Here is a 16,297-nt window from a genome sequence, read left to right as displayed (position 1 = left end):
GTTTAAAAATATTACTGAAGTCTCCAGATCTACTAACTATCCCGTATAATTTACGTTTACTACGGTGTTTCATATCATCGGTTTGAACTCGAACAGTTGCCAAGCCACACATCATTAATAATAAATAGATGATTGATGCGAATGGTTTTACTATGACAGTAATTAGTTATGGTGATTACGATAGCGAAGACTAGTGATTTGAAGAAATACAGGTACTTGCTTGAATCTGTATGCTTTGAAATTAATTATTCCATCACTAAGTATTTATTCGGCTTGTGACCCATCAACTATCAGACACGTAATCTCGACCGCTCGCTTCTACGCCGAGTTAAACTCTAATACGCTGTATTCAATTTTTTAATGTCAAATTTTACTTGTTATTTGGAAATTCGATCGACGATTCGTTCATGTTATCGATTTGCAATTCATAACGACACTCATTAAACGACATCAACGATGTTGTTAATAAAGCGTTGATAACAAGACATTTCACATTTACGTTTCATTCATTTCCGCTAACACTATATTTAGAACACACTGCACCTCACGACACTTTCACTATCCACAACCGAGGACACGCGATTCTATTACATTCAAAAGCACCTCAGCAAATACAAGCGTACATGAAATATTGAAACGAATAAATTATCAAGCTACTTTTATGTGTTTTTTCTTTGTAGAAAAAATTCGCAAAATTTACAGTGTAAATACAGGATAGACGGATGAAAGACAGAAGACACCGCCCAATCTAGTGAATCCCGGGTGTGCCAACACGCGAAACCACCCCTAAGAGATTTCGCCAACCCTATTCAGTGCGCCGACGTCGTTTCCATGACGATCACTGAGCTATGCAACTGAAAGCTCGTATCCGAACCTCACAACACTATCTGCAGCGTACGGCTATACTACAAATCTTCGTTTCTCCGTGAGACAGAATTCCATCAATTGACACAATAGCCGTTATAATTAGAATGGTTTAATACTTACAACGCCATCTTGTCAAACCAGTGCGATAAAACATATTTACATGTTTAACATATTTTTAGTGAGTAGTAGGGGGGAATATGACAACTTGATTACCACTCAGCTCAAGCGTTGTTCGAGGTGATTCGGGACTAATAAAGAATAATAATTGACAAATCTAACTCTGGGAAAAATTTAAATGGCGAATGTACGTTAGATGAAAAATACAACGCTCTGTTATTGATCCACTCTACGAAAATGTGCTGAATCATGGATATGCAATTTTGTTGATTTTTGAGTGGGTGAACTTATTACATACAGAGCGGAATATTTCGAAAATATCATTTGACTTGTAACACTATTTCTGAAATATGTGATTGCAGTTTTACAACACATATATTGTGTGGATTTTAGGCTCGTTATTGGAAACATAAGAGACATATTAAACATAAACTATATATTATATGACTGATTCCGCCAATTACGAGTAAGTCACCAGGTCTGAAAAATTCTATTTGGCTCCAATTTCGGTAAGTCATCGTGTATACTGAGATATGAAAATCCACTAAATTTTAGACCTCGAGGTTCTACCGTTTACGAGAAATATAATAACAAGTTTTTCACTTTTTTTCGATCACACGGACATCGAATTTTCAGCACCTCTTGTCACAGGACAAAAAGTATGGACCACTATGGTTTTGTGTCAAAGGGTTTGATTTTTCAAAATTTTGAATCCGTTTTCGCATAGATCGTCAGCAACAGTGAAAAACAGTCTCTTTTGAAGTTTTTTCCAAGAATTCGGAAATAAAACAAAACTTTGATAGTTAGTTTTGATAGTGGGATGACTATGGAATCGGGCTGAGCTCAATTTGTGTGAAATTTGTATTCATCGTGATATTGATTTGGAAAAACTTGATTTGTGTCATTACTAATTACAACAAATTAATTCATGATTCTCATAGTTTTTCACTCATCGTGTCGAAAGTAAACACTAAGTTTATTGTGATTACTTTCAGCATTTGCGCAAACTGACACAAATTTTAAGCAGTACTGCACGTGAACTTACTTCTTACAGTTTTTTACTCATTGTATCGAAAGTACAGTTATAGTTTGTTGTAATTACTTTTAGCACGCAAATTTGCATGCAGAACTTAATATTCGTATCAGTTTGCTCGAACGTTAAAAGTGATGACAACAAAATGAATGTTTACTTTCGATATAATGACTGAAAAACTAAGAGAATTATCAATTAATTTGTTGTAATTAGAAATGATACGAACAGTGTTGGGCACCATTAATTATTATGTGCAATTAATTACATCTAAATTACCAATAACATTAGTAAGTAACTATGAGAAAATAAAATACTAATTGCATTTTCAATTTGTAATTAGAAAAAAAAACTTACTAGTTAAAATTGCAATTTGTAACAAAAAAAATTTCAATAACAAGTAACGATTGTAATGAGTATCGAGTTTGCTTCTAATTGTAGATTACAAATGTAATTAGTATTGCTTTTTCTTCTAATTACAAATGTAATGAGAGTTGGTCTTTGTTCTAACAATAAGTACAAATTAAAAAAGTAAGAAGATTCGGTTTTTCTTCCAATTGCAAACTACGAATATACTTAGAGTCTTTTTTTTCAATTCCAACGCAAAAATAAGGAATAAGGATCGAATTTCTATGTAATGATATTTTCCAAATGCAAATGATATCATTTTTCCAAGTAATTACAATCATACTTCAGGTATGAATGGGTATTCCATGCATATCAGTAACTCGGAGTACTATTAATCTAGGCAAAAATATCTGGAATGTAAAAAAATCCGCCAAGTTATGGAAACCAATTCACAATAAAAATTCAAGAACAACTTAGATATTGCCAGTCTCTGTCGTGAAGTAATCTCTCAGCAAGTAGATATACGTCGTGAAGTCGGACCTCGCAGTTTCGTATAGTGATGTCGAAACATCATTCCACGCCCTACGTACTTTGCGGGCACATTCACCTTATATTTTTTTATCGAAACGGTCATACTTGTTCGTGACGTGCGTGATCCCGTGTAATAATTCCGTCTCCAAGACTGTCTGTTACCATCTATCAATGGACTGAATTTTTTTTAGCAAAATGAATTGTGCATCAGGATGATTAATTGATGACAGATTGTTTAATTTCACTAACGTATCAGATTTGTTACCTTTATTTATCACTTTTAGTTTAACTGCATATTTTATAGAATTGAGGGCTTCATGAGATTCAGTCTATTGATCAGTTAGCTTTGAAAAGTAATATTATCGTATAATTTCAATTTTGGAATGCATATGTGCACTTCAATCATTTATTCGAAATCATTTGTTATTGATTGCAGTCCGAAAACCGTTGCGTGCGAGTGTGCGGGAGTGATGGGGTGCAGGCGCCTTCGACCACGATTTTCAGAAAATGTATTCTTCTTGTAACAAAGTTATGTTCACACTCCTTATACACCCTGGCACGGCTGATGCCGATATAGTATTCGGTCATATGAGTCATCAAATGTTTAATCATTTGTCTACAACTGAAGAAGGGTGCTGCGTCGTGGCGTCAGCGAATATTACTGTAATAATAGTCAAGCTCCAGACTCTAAGAGAAGCTCTTCGATTCCAAATATATTCACTTTTTGGGCACATATTCTTTGCTATGAGATTTCTTCGACAGGGTGTGTGCTCATTACGCACGGCGAGCCCATTAATTCCTCTGGATGCAATTCTTAGATTGTCCTTTATTACGTTATTATAAGCATCTTCGAACATGGTTAGTAAAAATTTAAATATTTTTTGGCTAGCTAGCAAGGACAAGATATTGGCAGGTAAATTGGACATATTGAAGCTTTGGCTGCTTGTGCCACGTAAAATATTCAATCGAGTATACTGTTTCCATAAAGCATCGAGTTTTTATTCTGCGTGATTAAATAAATATTATCCCGCGCCGTAAAACTATGTACAGTTTATATTCTCATGTCATTATTCCGCGAATTGATGCGATGGATTACACTCCATGATTACTCTGTCGTTTTGGCATTCGTAATTGATTTTCATCAAAAATGTGCCCGCCAAGTACGTAGGGCTTGGAATGATGTTTCGATGTCACTCCGCGAAACAGAGAGGTCCGACTTCACGGCGTTTGTGATTTGGTTCCGATAACTTCGCGGATTTTTTTAGATTTCAGATGTTTTTGCCTCGATTTCATTACTTTTTGTAAGTATGCGGGAATGATACTGCTGTACCGTAGTAAACAATAAAGTAATTGTAAGGGAACCACACTCTTATACCTGTTCAGAAATGTACCATTAATAATTGAGAACGTTCTGACTTATGACCATCATGAGAAAGCAAAATAGTAATACGTCTACTCCAATTTGCGCACGTTTACATAAATAATAATAAATTAACAGTAGACTTTCGAAGACTTGTGTGGTGCACCGGATCATATTACGCGTCTGTGGACCGTGTCAAGATGTTCAATAGAAACACCTGTATTCGCATGAAGGATTAGGAAAATTGCAGGCAACCTTACCTAGATGTAGTCAGACTGAGTCTAAGCCTTAATTCACTGATCAAGTGCCGGAACGACATAATCCGTAACCACAAACGTCTGTCTCAATTTTCGAACAAGTAATGAATACATTGCGAGGTGAAAACTATGAACCAAAATTCTTTTTTTTTTACATTTTATTCAACCGCCTAGCACAACAAGTATAGCTAAAATTTGTTACTCTCAGTGAATAACCCTATTTTATACAGTTTTCAATTTTTAACACCAATTTATCAATTGATAATACATGTCACAAGCTCAGACCAACGGTGCGAGATCTTTGATATAATGTATTTTTTCGGGAATCCGCGCTTTGAAAGTAAAAGATGCAGTACATGCAATTTCATGTTATGTTTTCTGAAACAACATTTATTCGAGATATTACCGATGGATTTCGGTCCCGTGACACGTTCGAGTAAATGAATCAAACGGAACGGTGAACAGCTGCGCCGCTCGATTATTCGTGAAACGTTCATGAATACCGATTTGTAATCATGTTGCCGGTGGAACATAAATTTGGAGCAAACGCTACGAACATTACGAGTAATGTAATTGTCGTTCTAAGAAAGTAAATGATGTGACTCAGTATTTATGTGGACTGCACTAAGTTTTTGTTAATACCTTTGTGATTCAATATTCTTTATTACACCACAATATTTATTTTTTTTGAAGGTAACAGATTGCTAACGCAGATGAAATTGAGATTCATCTATCTTGCGTTCACTTGTTCCTACAAAATACTCTCTCCATATCTCTAAAACGTTAAGAGGTGACCCGCGATATTACAGGACATGCGAAGTTATTTCTTTACAATTTTCATATGCCAACCACATGTTATCAGTATAGAGGAAAATTTATGTCTTAAACTGAAAGTGATTCAAAAGTTTCAGATGGTAGTTATTTGTCCAGGGCAGCATTTGACTGCTTGTCCAGTATCTTATAGAACCATGCACAGGTAAGCAAAAGTATTGTTTTGAACGTTATACGAAATTGGTGAGAATACAGAGCTTACATCGTGGGTGATGAAATGCATCGGGTGTGGGGCCCATTTTTGTTGATTATAAGCGTTACATGAGTGAAAATGGAATTCATGCTGGTAAAGTTATATTAGCCTTTAACGGCCACAAGGGGTAACTAGTTACCCAAGGCTCAGAAAATGTGAAATTAGAGGTCTAAAACCTTTGAAATTGATACAAGTAACGACATCTGCCGGTAATAGACAAGTGTGATAAAAATCATTAGAAATGTTCAAGAACTCTTCAACAAACATGAAACAATCGGTTAGAAGTCTTAAAACACCCATATGTCTTGTACAACTAGGTTTTTCAGCGTGGGGTAATGAGTTACCCCATGTGGCCGCTAAGGATAAGTTGTCGAAATGTGCTGCGTGAAGCGCCGAACATTGAAGCGTGTAGCGCTGAGTTCCTTGAAAACGAGCAATTTGTTGCGGTCGATACGAGAAATCTTTAGTATAATATAATACGCCATTTACAATACCTTGATGTTAACGTCATTCTATTGAAATACTCGCCCACTTTTGCTCTTAACTTATTTGTCCAATTTCACACCAACAGGCTCCGCAAATTACATTCCTGTTCGATGGACATTTGGTAGACGCTATTTTATAATATTCTATTGCATTAAATAATTGTCATTGGTGAGTGGTGTACATTAATTTCGACAAACAATAGTTTGCACGAAATACTGCCTTCTATGCATCGTATCTTATTTTAGGATTCACGTCTGAATCTGAGAGTCACTTGTAAGGTGAGAAATGAAATTTAAATATTCGCGGCCTTGTGAGGCAAGAAGATGTAACGCAAGAGAGAACAAAGGACGCTACGCCCAGAGGCGTAATTTACCGAGACGGTTAGTATAACCGCTCGGCCAACGAATAGTGGCGAGATCTTCGATATCGCCAAAATCTCACTCTCTTTCTTTCCGGGGACGTCAAGGAGAACAGTCGAGAAGGAAACCATAACAACTCGGAATAAAGGAAGTGAGGAAACGTAGCGGGTATACCGTGTTGGATGTCACGATCGATTTGGCCAGTCTATTATTTCGAGAATCAATTCTTCGCAATTTCACCGACCCGAGAGTCCTTGGAGTTGAAAGGAAAGAGCTAACGAGAAAACCGCGTATAAATAAGATAAGTCATAAAGAAAATTGGAATTTGATAATTTTGACATTTTTGTGCTGTGATGAACTGAACGTAGGACGGGATAACGTTTGAAAGATATATATATCTATACCTCTACGTTTATTTTCGTGTTATTGTTCTCTTTTTTCTGTGAATTGGTGCAGTCACGGTCGAACGCGCGAGAATATTACTCATGTATGGTGTTTCTTTTTGTTAATATATAGATATATAATGGTACTATGGAAGTTCCTCTTGAATCTTTTGGAGTTGATAAAGAATAACCAAAAGTGTTTCTCTGCAAATAGAGAAACGACAATTAAAGGTTATATTTCACTCTATTAAAATTACGTTGTCTCTTCCCTGTTTGTTTACGCGAGACTGATCGTTCGGGATACGTCTCCGATAATCCCTCATTATCGGTCACGAAAATAAGGTGACGTAGAGGGGCGCGGCCTATGTAGACTTAGCGACTGTATACTTTCGTTACATCTCCCCTCCCCCGGGTGAAAATTCATAAGATTTTCAGTCCTCGTCACCGTTTTCGAACATTAGTAATAGTTTTGTTACATGGAAAAGTCCAGTTTCTTGGTTTCGTTTTCCCGTTTTTATTTTGTACACTGAGTTGGACACCTTTTCTATTATTTGGAAAGGTCCAACTCTCAGTTCATCTAATTTTTTTCTATTTATCCTGTTGCCATTTTCCATATATACTAGATCCCCCGTGTTAAATTCGTGATTTTTTCGATTTTTGTTGAATATATTTCTGTTATATTCGTGTGATTTTCTTGTTCTTTCTACAGCTAATTCTCTATCCTTTACCCAAGCTTCTTTGTTGTTCCCTTTTTTTATTTCTTCAGGTAAGATGCTGGTATTTGTGCCCTCAAGTAAATATCTAGGTGTGAAGCCCGTTATCGTATGTTCTGTTTCGTTGTATTTATTTACACATTCTCTGGCAATCGTTGTCCAGGCTCTCTTTTCTCCCTTCTCGTTTATTTTACATCTCGTTTTGTTATCTAGAGTTTGGTTCAGTCTCTCGTTCAGACCATTGGCGCATTGACGGCCGTAAAAATTAATCTGACGTCGTTCTCCACCAAAAATTCCTTAAATTCTTTCGCGTTAATTCCCGGATATTGGTCAGCAAGAATTGTTCCGATTCTCTCTGTTTCTAACACGGTGTTTATTAACTTGATGAATTCTACCGCGTTCTGATTTTTTGATGTTGAGATGAACGCGTATCTCGTAAAATGGTCCACCAGTAGGTGAAGGTATCTTTTCGTTGATCTTTGTCCCCCAAAGCCGCCGATGGTATCTATTGACATTATCTCGAATGGTTTTGTTGCCGGCCCTAATTGTGACATCTAGTCCATACTTTCCTTGCCCTCTAGATTTATTCTTAACAATTGTTTCGCAGTTTTTACATACTTTCTTTATGTTCGCGGTCATATTCTTAGCTGTGTAATGAGGATATATCCTATTCATCATTTGTTTAATTCCTAGATGGCACCATTCCGAGTGTATTTCTTTAATTAACTCTAGGCTTAGCTTTTCAGACAAAATTATCTTTTTTTTATTTTTGACGATTTTATAGACCAGTCCGTCTACTTCTGTGAATTTTGTTTTAGTTTTTCGCAATATTTTATTCTCTTTTTGGTCTGTTTTTATCTCTGTTATTTTTATTAGATTTGTTGTTTTTAGTATTTCTTCTGTATTTTCGATTGGTTCGATGACTGGGTTTCTACTTAAACTGTCTGCTTCGACGTTATCTTTTCCTGGAATATATTTAATATCGAAGTCGTATTGTGATAAATAATACGTCATCTCACCGAGTTCCTCATCTGTCTTAGCTTTTAGGTTCATATTCTCTAAGGGTTTGTGATCGAAAAATACTGTAAACTTTTTCCCTATCAGCCACTGTTGCCAATATTTCACGGCTTCTTTTATTGCCAGGCATTCCAAATAAATTGCTCTTTTTCTTTTTTGTGAATCGTTAAGTTTCTTTGAAAAATATGCCACTGGCTTTTCTTTACCATTATCTTGTATTTGTTTAAATATTGCACCGATGCCGTTTAGTGATGCATCTGTATAGATTCTTATTGGTAAATTGTTGTCAAATATTTCCAACACTGGCTGAGAACATAGTAACTTTTTTATGTCCGTGAAAGCTTTTTCGCAATTTTCCGACCGTATGAATTTTTCATTTTTCCGTAATAGTTTATGTAACGGATCTAGCAGTACTGAGCTTTTCAGTATGTAATCGTGGTAGAAATTGATTTTCCCGAGAAACTGTCTAACATTCTTTTGCGTTTTCGGGGTCGGAAATTTCGTATTGAAATCAGGTTGTGTTTCATTGGTCTTACTGTATTGTTTTCTATTATGTGTCCGAGGTACTTTACCGAGTTTGTTGCAAACGTGCATTTTTTGAATTTCAGCCTGAAGCCCTCGCTTGCTATTGCCTTTATGACTTTTTCTATGTGTTCGACGTGTTCTTTAAATGATTTTGAGAAAATTAGAATGTCGTCTATGTAATTCTCTGAAAAGTCTTTTAGATTGTATTTTCTCAGAATATTCGATAAGGCTCTTTGAAAAATTGCTGGTGCTGTTTTTAAACCGAATGGGAGGCACGTCCATTGAAAGTGCCCCTCCTGTGTAACGAAGTCTGTTTTTTGTCTATCTTCGATGCGTAATGGAATTGACCAAAAGGCCGAATTGATATCTAGTGATGTGTAGAACATACAGTTTCTTGTTTTTATGATTAAATCGTCTATCAAAGGGAACGGATGAGCCTGGGGTGTGATTATTTTGTTCAATTCGCAAAAATCTATACGTAATCTCGATCGTTTATTTTCTTCTCTTTTGAATGTTAGGGTTACTGGTGCCGCAAATGGGCTGTAAGATTCTTCAATCAATTTATTTTCCAATAATTTTCCCACTTGATCCTCTATTTCTTTTTTGTCCTCCAAGGTGCATCTATATGGCCTCTTACTGCAATATTTGTCCACCAGTAAGTCTATTCGAGCTTCGTAGTCCGTAACGGTGCCTACGTCGTATTTATTTCTCGCAAATACTGTGTTGTGTTTGTCTATAAGTTTTTCGATTTCTATTTTTTGTGTGCCCTCTAAGTGACTTAGCGTGATATTAAACTCGTTTTCATCTACGTGTTCGTTGAAGTTAACTCTGATTTCTTCTGTCTTGTTATTTTTGTTCAGTGTGTTTGTTTCTTCTCTTAGGTCTCCCTCTGTTTTGTCTATCTTTATTTCTTTTTTCCGCGATATTTGTAGATCTTCGTCTTGAATTAGTTCGAATTTCTTTATCATATCAAGACCAATAAGAAAATCTTCAAAATCGTCTCTTCCCAGGCAGCACATTCATATACCAGTAACGTAACAAATACTTGAATCTTGTTCCTTCCGAAATCACAGCTACATCACATGTGCTCTACATGTACCGTACATGTACTCTATTATGTCCGCCACAAACCATTATGGCAGCTACGTAACAGGTACAGAACAGAGATACGTATCAAAGATATCACAGATATGGATGAGATTCATGCCCTTGCAAGTCCGTTATGTATCATTTATGTTCTTATTTTTTGCATCCAGCGCAGTTGTATATAGTAGTGACAGTTCAGATTCATAACTGCTGCGTAATACATCCAAATCAGAGCCATTGAATAAACGTACTTAATACGTATCTGTTACTCCGTGTAACATCCGGCGATTCATTTTATGCGCGCGTGCACGCTGCTTAAAAAAAGCACATAAATACGAGGATATATATGGAAAAGATTATTTATTACCACCCAGAATATCGAAATACCATGTGTCATAAAACTAACCAGCTAGAAATGAGTAATATAACAAAATAACAAAGGTACTAGAATCTAGAAAATCAAGATGTAGTGTCATACAAGTGACAATAGGGAAACGGGTATACAATACCGTTATACGTATTTTGCTTAATATAATACAGGTAATAGAATATAAAAATTCAACGTGTTACAGCGAGAAATAAGTACACACTACTTAACATGGTTCTTGGAGATCATAAGAATCTCACAATTTCACCCGTAGTATCACATAAGTAACAATATTTAGGTACTATAGTAGATATCAATCACAATCTATAATAAGCGCTGAGGACTCGAACGGCCCATAGGAAAAAGTAAATAAAAAAATTGCCATAAGAACGTAACTGAAAATTTAATCAGTCCGAATTTCAAGGAAAATTAAAGTTTAGGTTTTTATAAAAAAAATTATAGTTCTTTCCAATTTGATTGACAAAAACGAGGTTTTCTGAATCACTACAAAAATCTACAATTTTTCAAATGAACCACGGGATCTACAATTTGTTGATAAACTACAAAAAAAAAAAAACAATAATTTTCAATGAAAACTGTTCCAATTTCCCTAGAAATTCGTAGAAATTCCCACCAGGGTATTTTGTACTTTACATATCATATGATAATGAACATTTAAAAAGAGTAATACTACAACCAGTATCTGACTTTTACGTTATGAAACGTATACGGAACTAAACAAAAAATTACTTAGGTACATAGATAACCTATGTGGAATCAAGTCAACACTGATGTGCCTGTAATGTAACTTGTGGCTGTATTATATGGTATTATATTTCGCGATAAAACAAGAATTGGAATCCTTTCAAAAATACGTAAATTCAAAATGAACGTATAGGCTATATATAGTGGCTTCGCAAGGTAACTACCGTTATATCATTTTTCCGTGTAGTTTGTTTATAATTTTTCTATCCAACTCCATGTCGAATATGTTGCTCACATCACCGGAAAGTGGGACAATATTTATACTGTTAGTATGGAGTTTTACTACAAAACCACAAAGTACATGGTAAACATGATACAATTGTGGTTTTGATGTGAAACTACTGCACCGTAAACATTCGAGGTATGAAATTAGCTTCAAACTATTTAAGATTAAGATATATGAAGGTATGAAAGCTATCAAATGAACTTAAAAATCTATATGAATTGCAGTTTGTAGGTGAGTATCATGAATTAACTTGAGCCAGTACAGATGTAAGTTGTAAAACAAGAATAAATTGAAATTAAATATAAGATTGACTCCAATTCGTTGAACTGTGGTTAATTTACAGTATGAACTTGTGCGATTGCTCGTGCTTCCTCTATGCTCGTGCTTTGGCCTTCGCCTTCTCTTCTCTGATAAATCTTTGTTTTCCTTGACGGAACCACTCACTGCAAGTTTCTTCAAATTCTTTGTCCGTCATGTTATAATTCACCATTACTGCATCTAGGAAATAAAAATAGATCTAATTTTTATAAGGGAAAGGAACATTCCGAGTCTGAATCAGATGAATTACATTGGATAAATCCACTTCGCGGTGAAATTTTTCTGCAATGGCATTACAAAGTGAAGAAGACTTTAGTGGTATCGCAAAGATTAATTGCAATAGCAATAACTATTGCTAGCATATATTGTACTTACATACATAATTAAGACTCAACATCATGCGATTTTTTTCTCGCCCCTTGCCACTATCCCAATATACGTAATTTAGCGAACTAAATTCTCTACCGAATTTTTTGTGCAGAAATTACTTCCCAGATCGCATTGAAATGAAATAACGTAACACAATCTCTAACCTTGCTGAATGTAAAGAAAAATTTGTTTATAGAGACATAAAAATCTGAAAACTAGTGCAATGTGCAATTGGCCGCTATTGACACACTTGTAATATCGTTTCATCTCTGTGATAATTTTCGGCACTCACTAGCTATCCAGTGCTACTTCATGCACAGCAACATTACAACAAGATTATGAGTACTTCACTTTGATGTAAGTTCTAATAACTAAGAATGCTGTCCGTAAAATTCAATTGTATGTGTGTACATGAGTGGCAAAAAAAATTGCCTGAGGTTCAATCTTAAGATTCTTATCATATGAATTGATTATTACTTGATTGTTGATAATTAATACCTTTGGTGATCTTTATTATAGCCAAATTTTGGACTGAAAAATTATCACGTAGGCCCAACCAGGAACAATTCTGAGCCACTGCATTTGAGAAAACTCTTCGAAGAATACGCAATGTAGTATCTTTTGCTCCGCTACCTCCAATTCGTTTGAAATATGATCCCTACGGTTATTCAAAATGGTCAACAAATCAATTCTATGACATAAAATTCAAGAAAATTGAAGAATAAATTAGTTCGTACATTCTTCATACTTATATAATTTTGGGATTTCATTTTCGCATATATTCTGAGAAAAAAAACCTCTAAACAGACGTAAGAAATTATCATGAAATTTCTCAAATTGTTTTACGCTTCAATGTAGGGAGAAAATCAATAGCAAAGAGTGCAACGAATACATATAACACGTAATTTTATACATAGCATGATCCAAAATGGCCGTACTTTGTCATAATAGTTGCTTTTTTCTGAAAATTGAAAATCAAAATATACAGTAAGAAAATTTCAAGAAGCCAATTGATTTAATCAAATAAGAGCTGTTTCAATTACCTAATTAGGAGGCAAAAATGATTTCACCATGTTTCCGAAATTTTGGTCGATCAAACTTATTATTCTCAAATTCTCGCTAATGCAAAATGTCGAAAAGCAAAGAACTTAATTTAGACAATTGTTTGCAGGAATGAAACCGTGGACTTGGGATTAACAATTAATCTGAATTAGCTGTTTGTTTTTGGTATTTTAAGTCAACGAAAATTTGAATTGCGGATCAAGTTCGATCCATCAAAACTTCAGACAGATATTTCACGTCCGGTCTGTGGCTTCACAACGTTTTCGTTCAGCTGAAGCTGTGTACTGACTTTCACTTTATGAGTTGATATTATTCTGTGTTTCTTGGGTAATGGGCTGCGAGTTCTTAAATCCAGTGGGATTTATAACTGCTACCACATTGATAACGTTTGTACAAATTTAATACATAATAGAAACGGTTAGCTTCTTGACATTGTTTCTCTCAAACATTGAGTCTTCTAATCTAAGACCTTCCTAAAGAATCGTTCTCGATTTGAGCTACCATAAACTCAAGGGTTCTACTGTCATTCCAATATCAAATTTTCGAGCTAACAAGAGTAACACTATTCAAGTACTCACCACACTAGATTTTAGGGTAGCATTTATTTCCAATTGGTATTCAAAGTCCTTCAGTTTATCAATTGTAGGAAATGGTAACGAATCTGTGATCATGAGCAGTTCAGCACTTGCAGGGGTGTCGGTGTCATCATGAAATCTTGTTTGTAATTTATTCAAACTTGCTGTCAAAGATTTTACCTCTACTGCTATTTCAGCAACTTTTTTGAATAATTTATTAAAATTATCTGTAGGAAAATACGATTGATTATTCTGCTACTCAATAAGACTGTCATATCTGACCACTAATTCATTACGTAGAGGATAATACAAACCTTCAATAATTCGTACCAAAGACTCGGACCTATCTATAAAATACCATAATGAAATATTAGAACAAATTTAGAAATGTCAGAATGATGGCACCGAGATTTAACTACAGGGAAATCAACCTCATGTTATTGTTAACAGATATGCCAATTTTCCAAAACTAGTTCTGAATCACAAGTTTGGTGGCACTGACAGTCGTATACACATACAGTTTACAACTACATTAATTCTTCTTTTGTAGTTACAGTCTCGGCGCTATACTGACAATGAGATGGTCACAAATGTAGGTACCTTGTGTATACGCATCTGATCTGTTAGATGTGTACAATGGCAAAGAGGTAGTTATTGCATCATATACTGGTAGTGATGAACTTGGTGCTACAAGTAATCTCTGCTCTGTAGATAAAAATATCGATATTTTTATGCAGTTTTATGAAATACATGCTACAAAGGCAGTATTTTCGTAAAAGGGCAAGAAAAAGTTTTTGTGTGATTCAAGGCCTACGGCTTCTAGGCGTGTTCCAAGTAAAGAGAAGGAAAAGGACCTGAAAAGTACCCAACAGGTACAATCTAACTATATAAACGCAAAATGCCTCGAACCCCCAAAAACTTTTTCGAATTGACAAACTAATACAGACTACAGGGATTTTTTTAAAGGTGTTTTAGACCAAGAAATATCATGCCATGATATTATGTAGTTGACATCACCTGTTTCAATTGGAGCTTTGGTAAGTACTTGCTGCGATAACACTTTTGGGACGTTGCGTGTGGTTTTAAGTGAATCTGACAATAAAGAGTATACATATTCTCGCGGGCAATAATCAATTCCGGAAAGTTTCAAATTTCAATAAATTATTCAAATTTTTGTTATACAAAGATTGAAGGACACAGAAAAGATGATGAGAAAAAAAAATGTAGATTCTTTTTTTCTTATGAATTAATTTTTTGAACATTGTGAGCAAATTAATACAAGATGTTATAATAAACTACGTATATAATTATCAAAATACAAAAAACTCGTGACTTTCAGTTTGTGACTTTTAATATAACAGCACATAAATTTTCATATAACTTTTTAGCTTCAAAACTGATTTACGCAACAAAATCTTTCAATGACAAAATTATGGGTTCGCCTATTTCAATGTAGAGTACCCATGAACATCATCAAAGGCTCAAAAGCACATGAGAATAATTTCTACCAATATAATGATCATTATAAATTACAAGTGGCGATTTTATTTAGAACACTCCAAATTTTGATCATTTTCTACGTGTTTGTCACGTCATTCATAAACCACAGTCGTGTTGAATAATTGTTGTATACAAAAATGTGTACCTGATTTCTTTGATGTGGGTGCCTGACAGTCAAAAGTCATGTTAGTTTGTGTTAATGGATAACCTGAAATGGATTAGAAAAACAAATGTAGAATGGGACAAATTACACTAGTCCTGATCATGTGTTCATTGTATGTACGAAGATGAATATTTGTCTGCATGACTTTGGATTTATATACCTTTTGGTTCATCGGTCTCTTCATAAATAACAGGAATATTTTCAATATCGAACTGCATGCTGTTGTTAGTGACGTAATTATGTGGTAGATCAGGAATTTTTTTAAGCATGTTTCTGCATGACATTTCTTGTTCGCTGTCTGAATTTCCAATAATTTTTTTTTGTGACACAGATTTCTTTTTTCTTTGAATCCGTTTTCTATCTGGTATATTTTGTTCATCACTTGATGAAATACTCTCAGCTTTTTTTCTGGCTTTTTCCAAACTCTCTGCATGTAAACAAAAAATATATTCATAAATTGAGAACAAAACGAAAATTGAAAATATATTGGTCATTAATTCTCTTTAAAGAAACGAGTCTGAAAATCACGGCAAATAAGGTAAATGAACCAATCATTAGACATGAACCTAATGCTGGACAGTCCTAGTAACTTGACGTTTTTGACCAATCCAGTTGATAAAAAACATATGGTTATTGGGACTCTCAAGCTATTGGTAAATGTCCAAATAATTATATGTTTGTTTACTTTATCTGATCATGTAAATACCACTATCTCTGCTGTTAATCAGGGTTGCCATCAAATCTGAAATCAGAAATTGCCTGACTTTTCTAGGTGTTTCAGTACCAAATTAATTTTTTTCCCTGACCATTGTTTTGCATGTAACATTTGTTTAGTCACAGGCAATCGAA

At 34.8% G+C, this 16,297-nt stretch overlaps 2 protein-coding genes across 6 annotated transcripts in view; both read right to left on the bottom strand.

The window, feature by feature from the left end:
• The window catches only part of LOC124178533 (glutamate receptor ionotropic, NMDA 2B), a 2,057,245-nt gene that overhangs the window by 1,833,820 nt on the left and 207,128 nt on the right, over nucleotides 1-16,297 (bottom strand). The window lies entirely within an intron of this gene.
• LOC124178550 lies at nucleotides 10,499-15,768 on the bottom strand. 5 transcript variants are annotated; one of them, XM_046561988.1, is made up of 7 exons: nucleotides 15,609-15,768; nucleotides 14,803-14,877; nucleotides 14,386-14,490; nucleotides 14,100-14,132; nucleotides 13,789-14,012; nucleotides 12,647-12,806; nucleotides 10,499-11,978 (listed from the first exon to the last, which is right to left on the bottom strand). In XM_046561988.1, the coding sequence occupies exons 1-7, from the start codon at nucleotides 15,730-15,732 to the stop codon at nucleotides 11,938-11,940; spliced, it is 762 nt and encodes a 253-aa protein (XP_046417944.1). In that variant the 5' UTR covers nucleotides 15,733-15,768; the 3' UTR covers nucleotides 10,499-11,937. The 5 variants fall into 5 exon arrangements, with proteins under 5 accessions (XP_046417944.1, XP_046417942.1, XP_046417943.1 ...); XM_046561986.1 differs by having other exon boundaries at nucleotides 10,499-11,959; XM_046561987.1 differs by lacking the exon at nucleotides 14,803-14,877 and having other exon boundaries at nucleotides 10,499-11,959.

The sequence above is a fragment of the Neodiprion fabricii genome, chromosome 3 (genome assembly GCF_021155785.1).
Source record: "Neodiprion fabricii isolate iyNeoFabr1 chromosome 3, iyNeoFabr1.1, whole genome shotgun sequence".
Classification (NCBI taxonomy): Eukaryota; Metazoa; Arthropoda; class Insecta; order Hymenoptera; family Diprionidae; genus Neodiprion; species Neodiprion fabricii.
Note: the sequence above shows the minus strand (reverse complement) of the source record. Positions and strands in the feature narration are given on the sequence as shown.

What these genes read in the sequence shown, in the direction of transcription:
- LOC124178550 (XM_046561986.1), bottom strand. Translation starts at nt 15,732, where the DNA reads ATGTCATGCAGAAACATGCTTAAAAAAATTCCTGATCTACCACATAAT. An exon ending in CAAAGCTCCAATTGAAACAG is followed by an intron (nt 14,491 to 14,802) that starts GTGATGTCAACT and finishes TTTTATCTACAG; the next exon opens with AGCAGAGATTACTTGTAGCA. An exon ending in TATAATAAAGATCACCAAAG is followed by an intron (nt 11,960 to 12,646) that starts GTATTAATTATC and finishes TTTATTTCCTAG; the next exon opens with ATGCAGTAATGGTGAATTAT.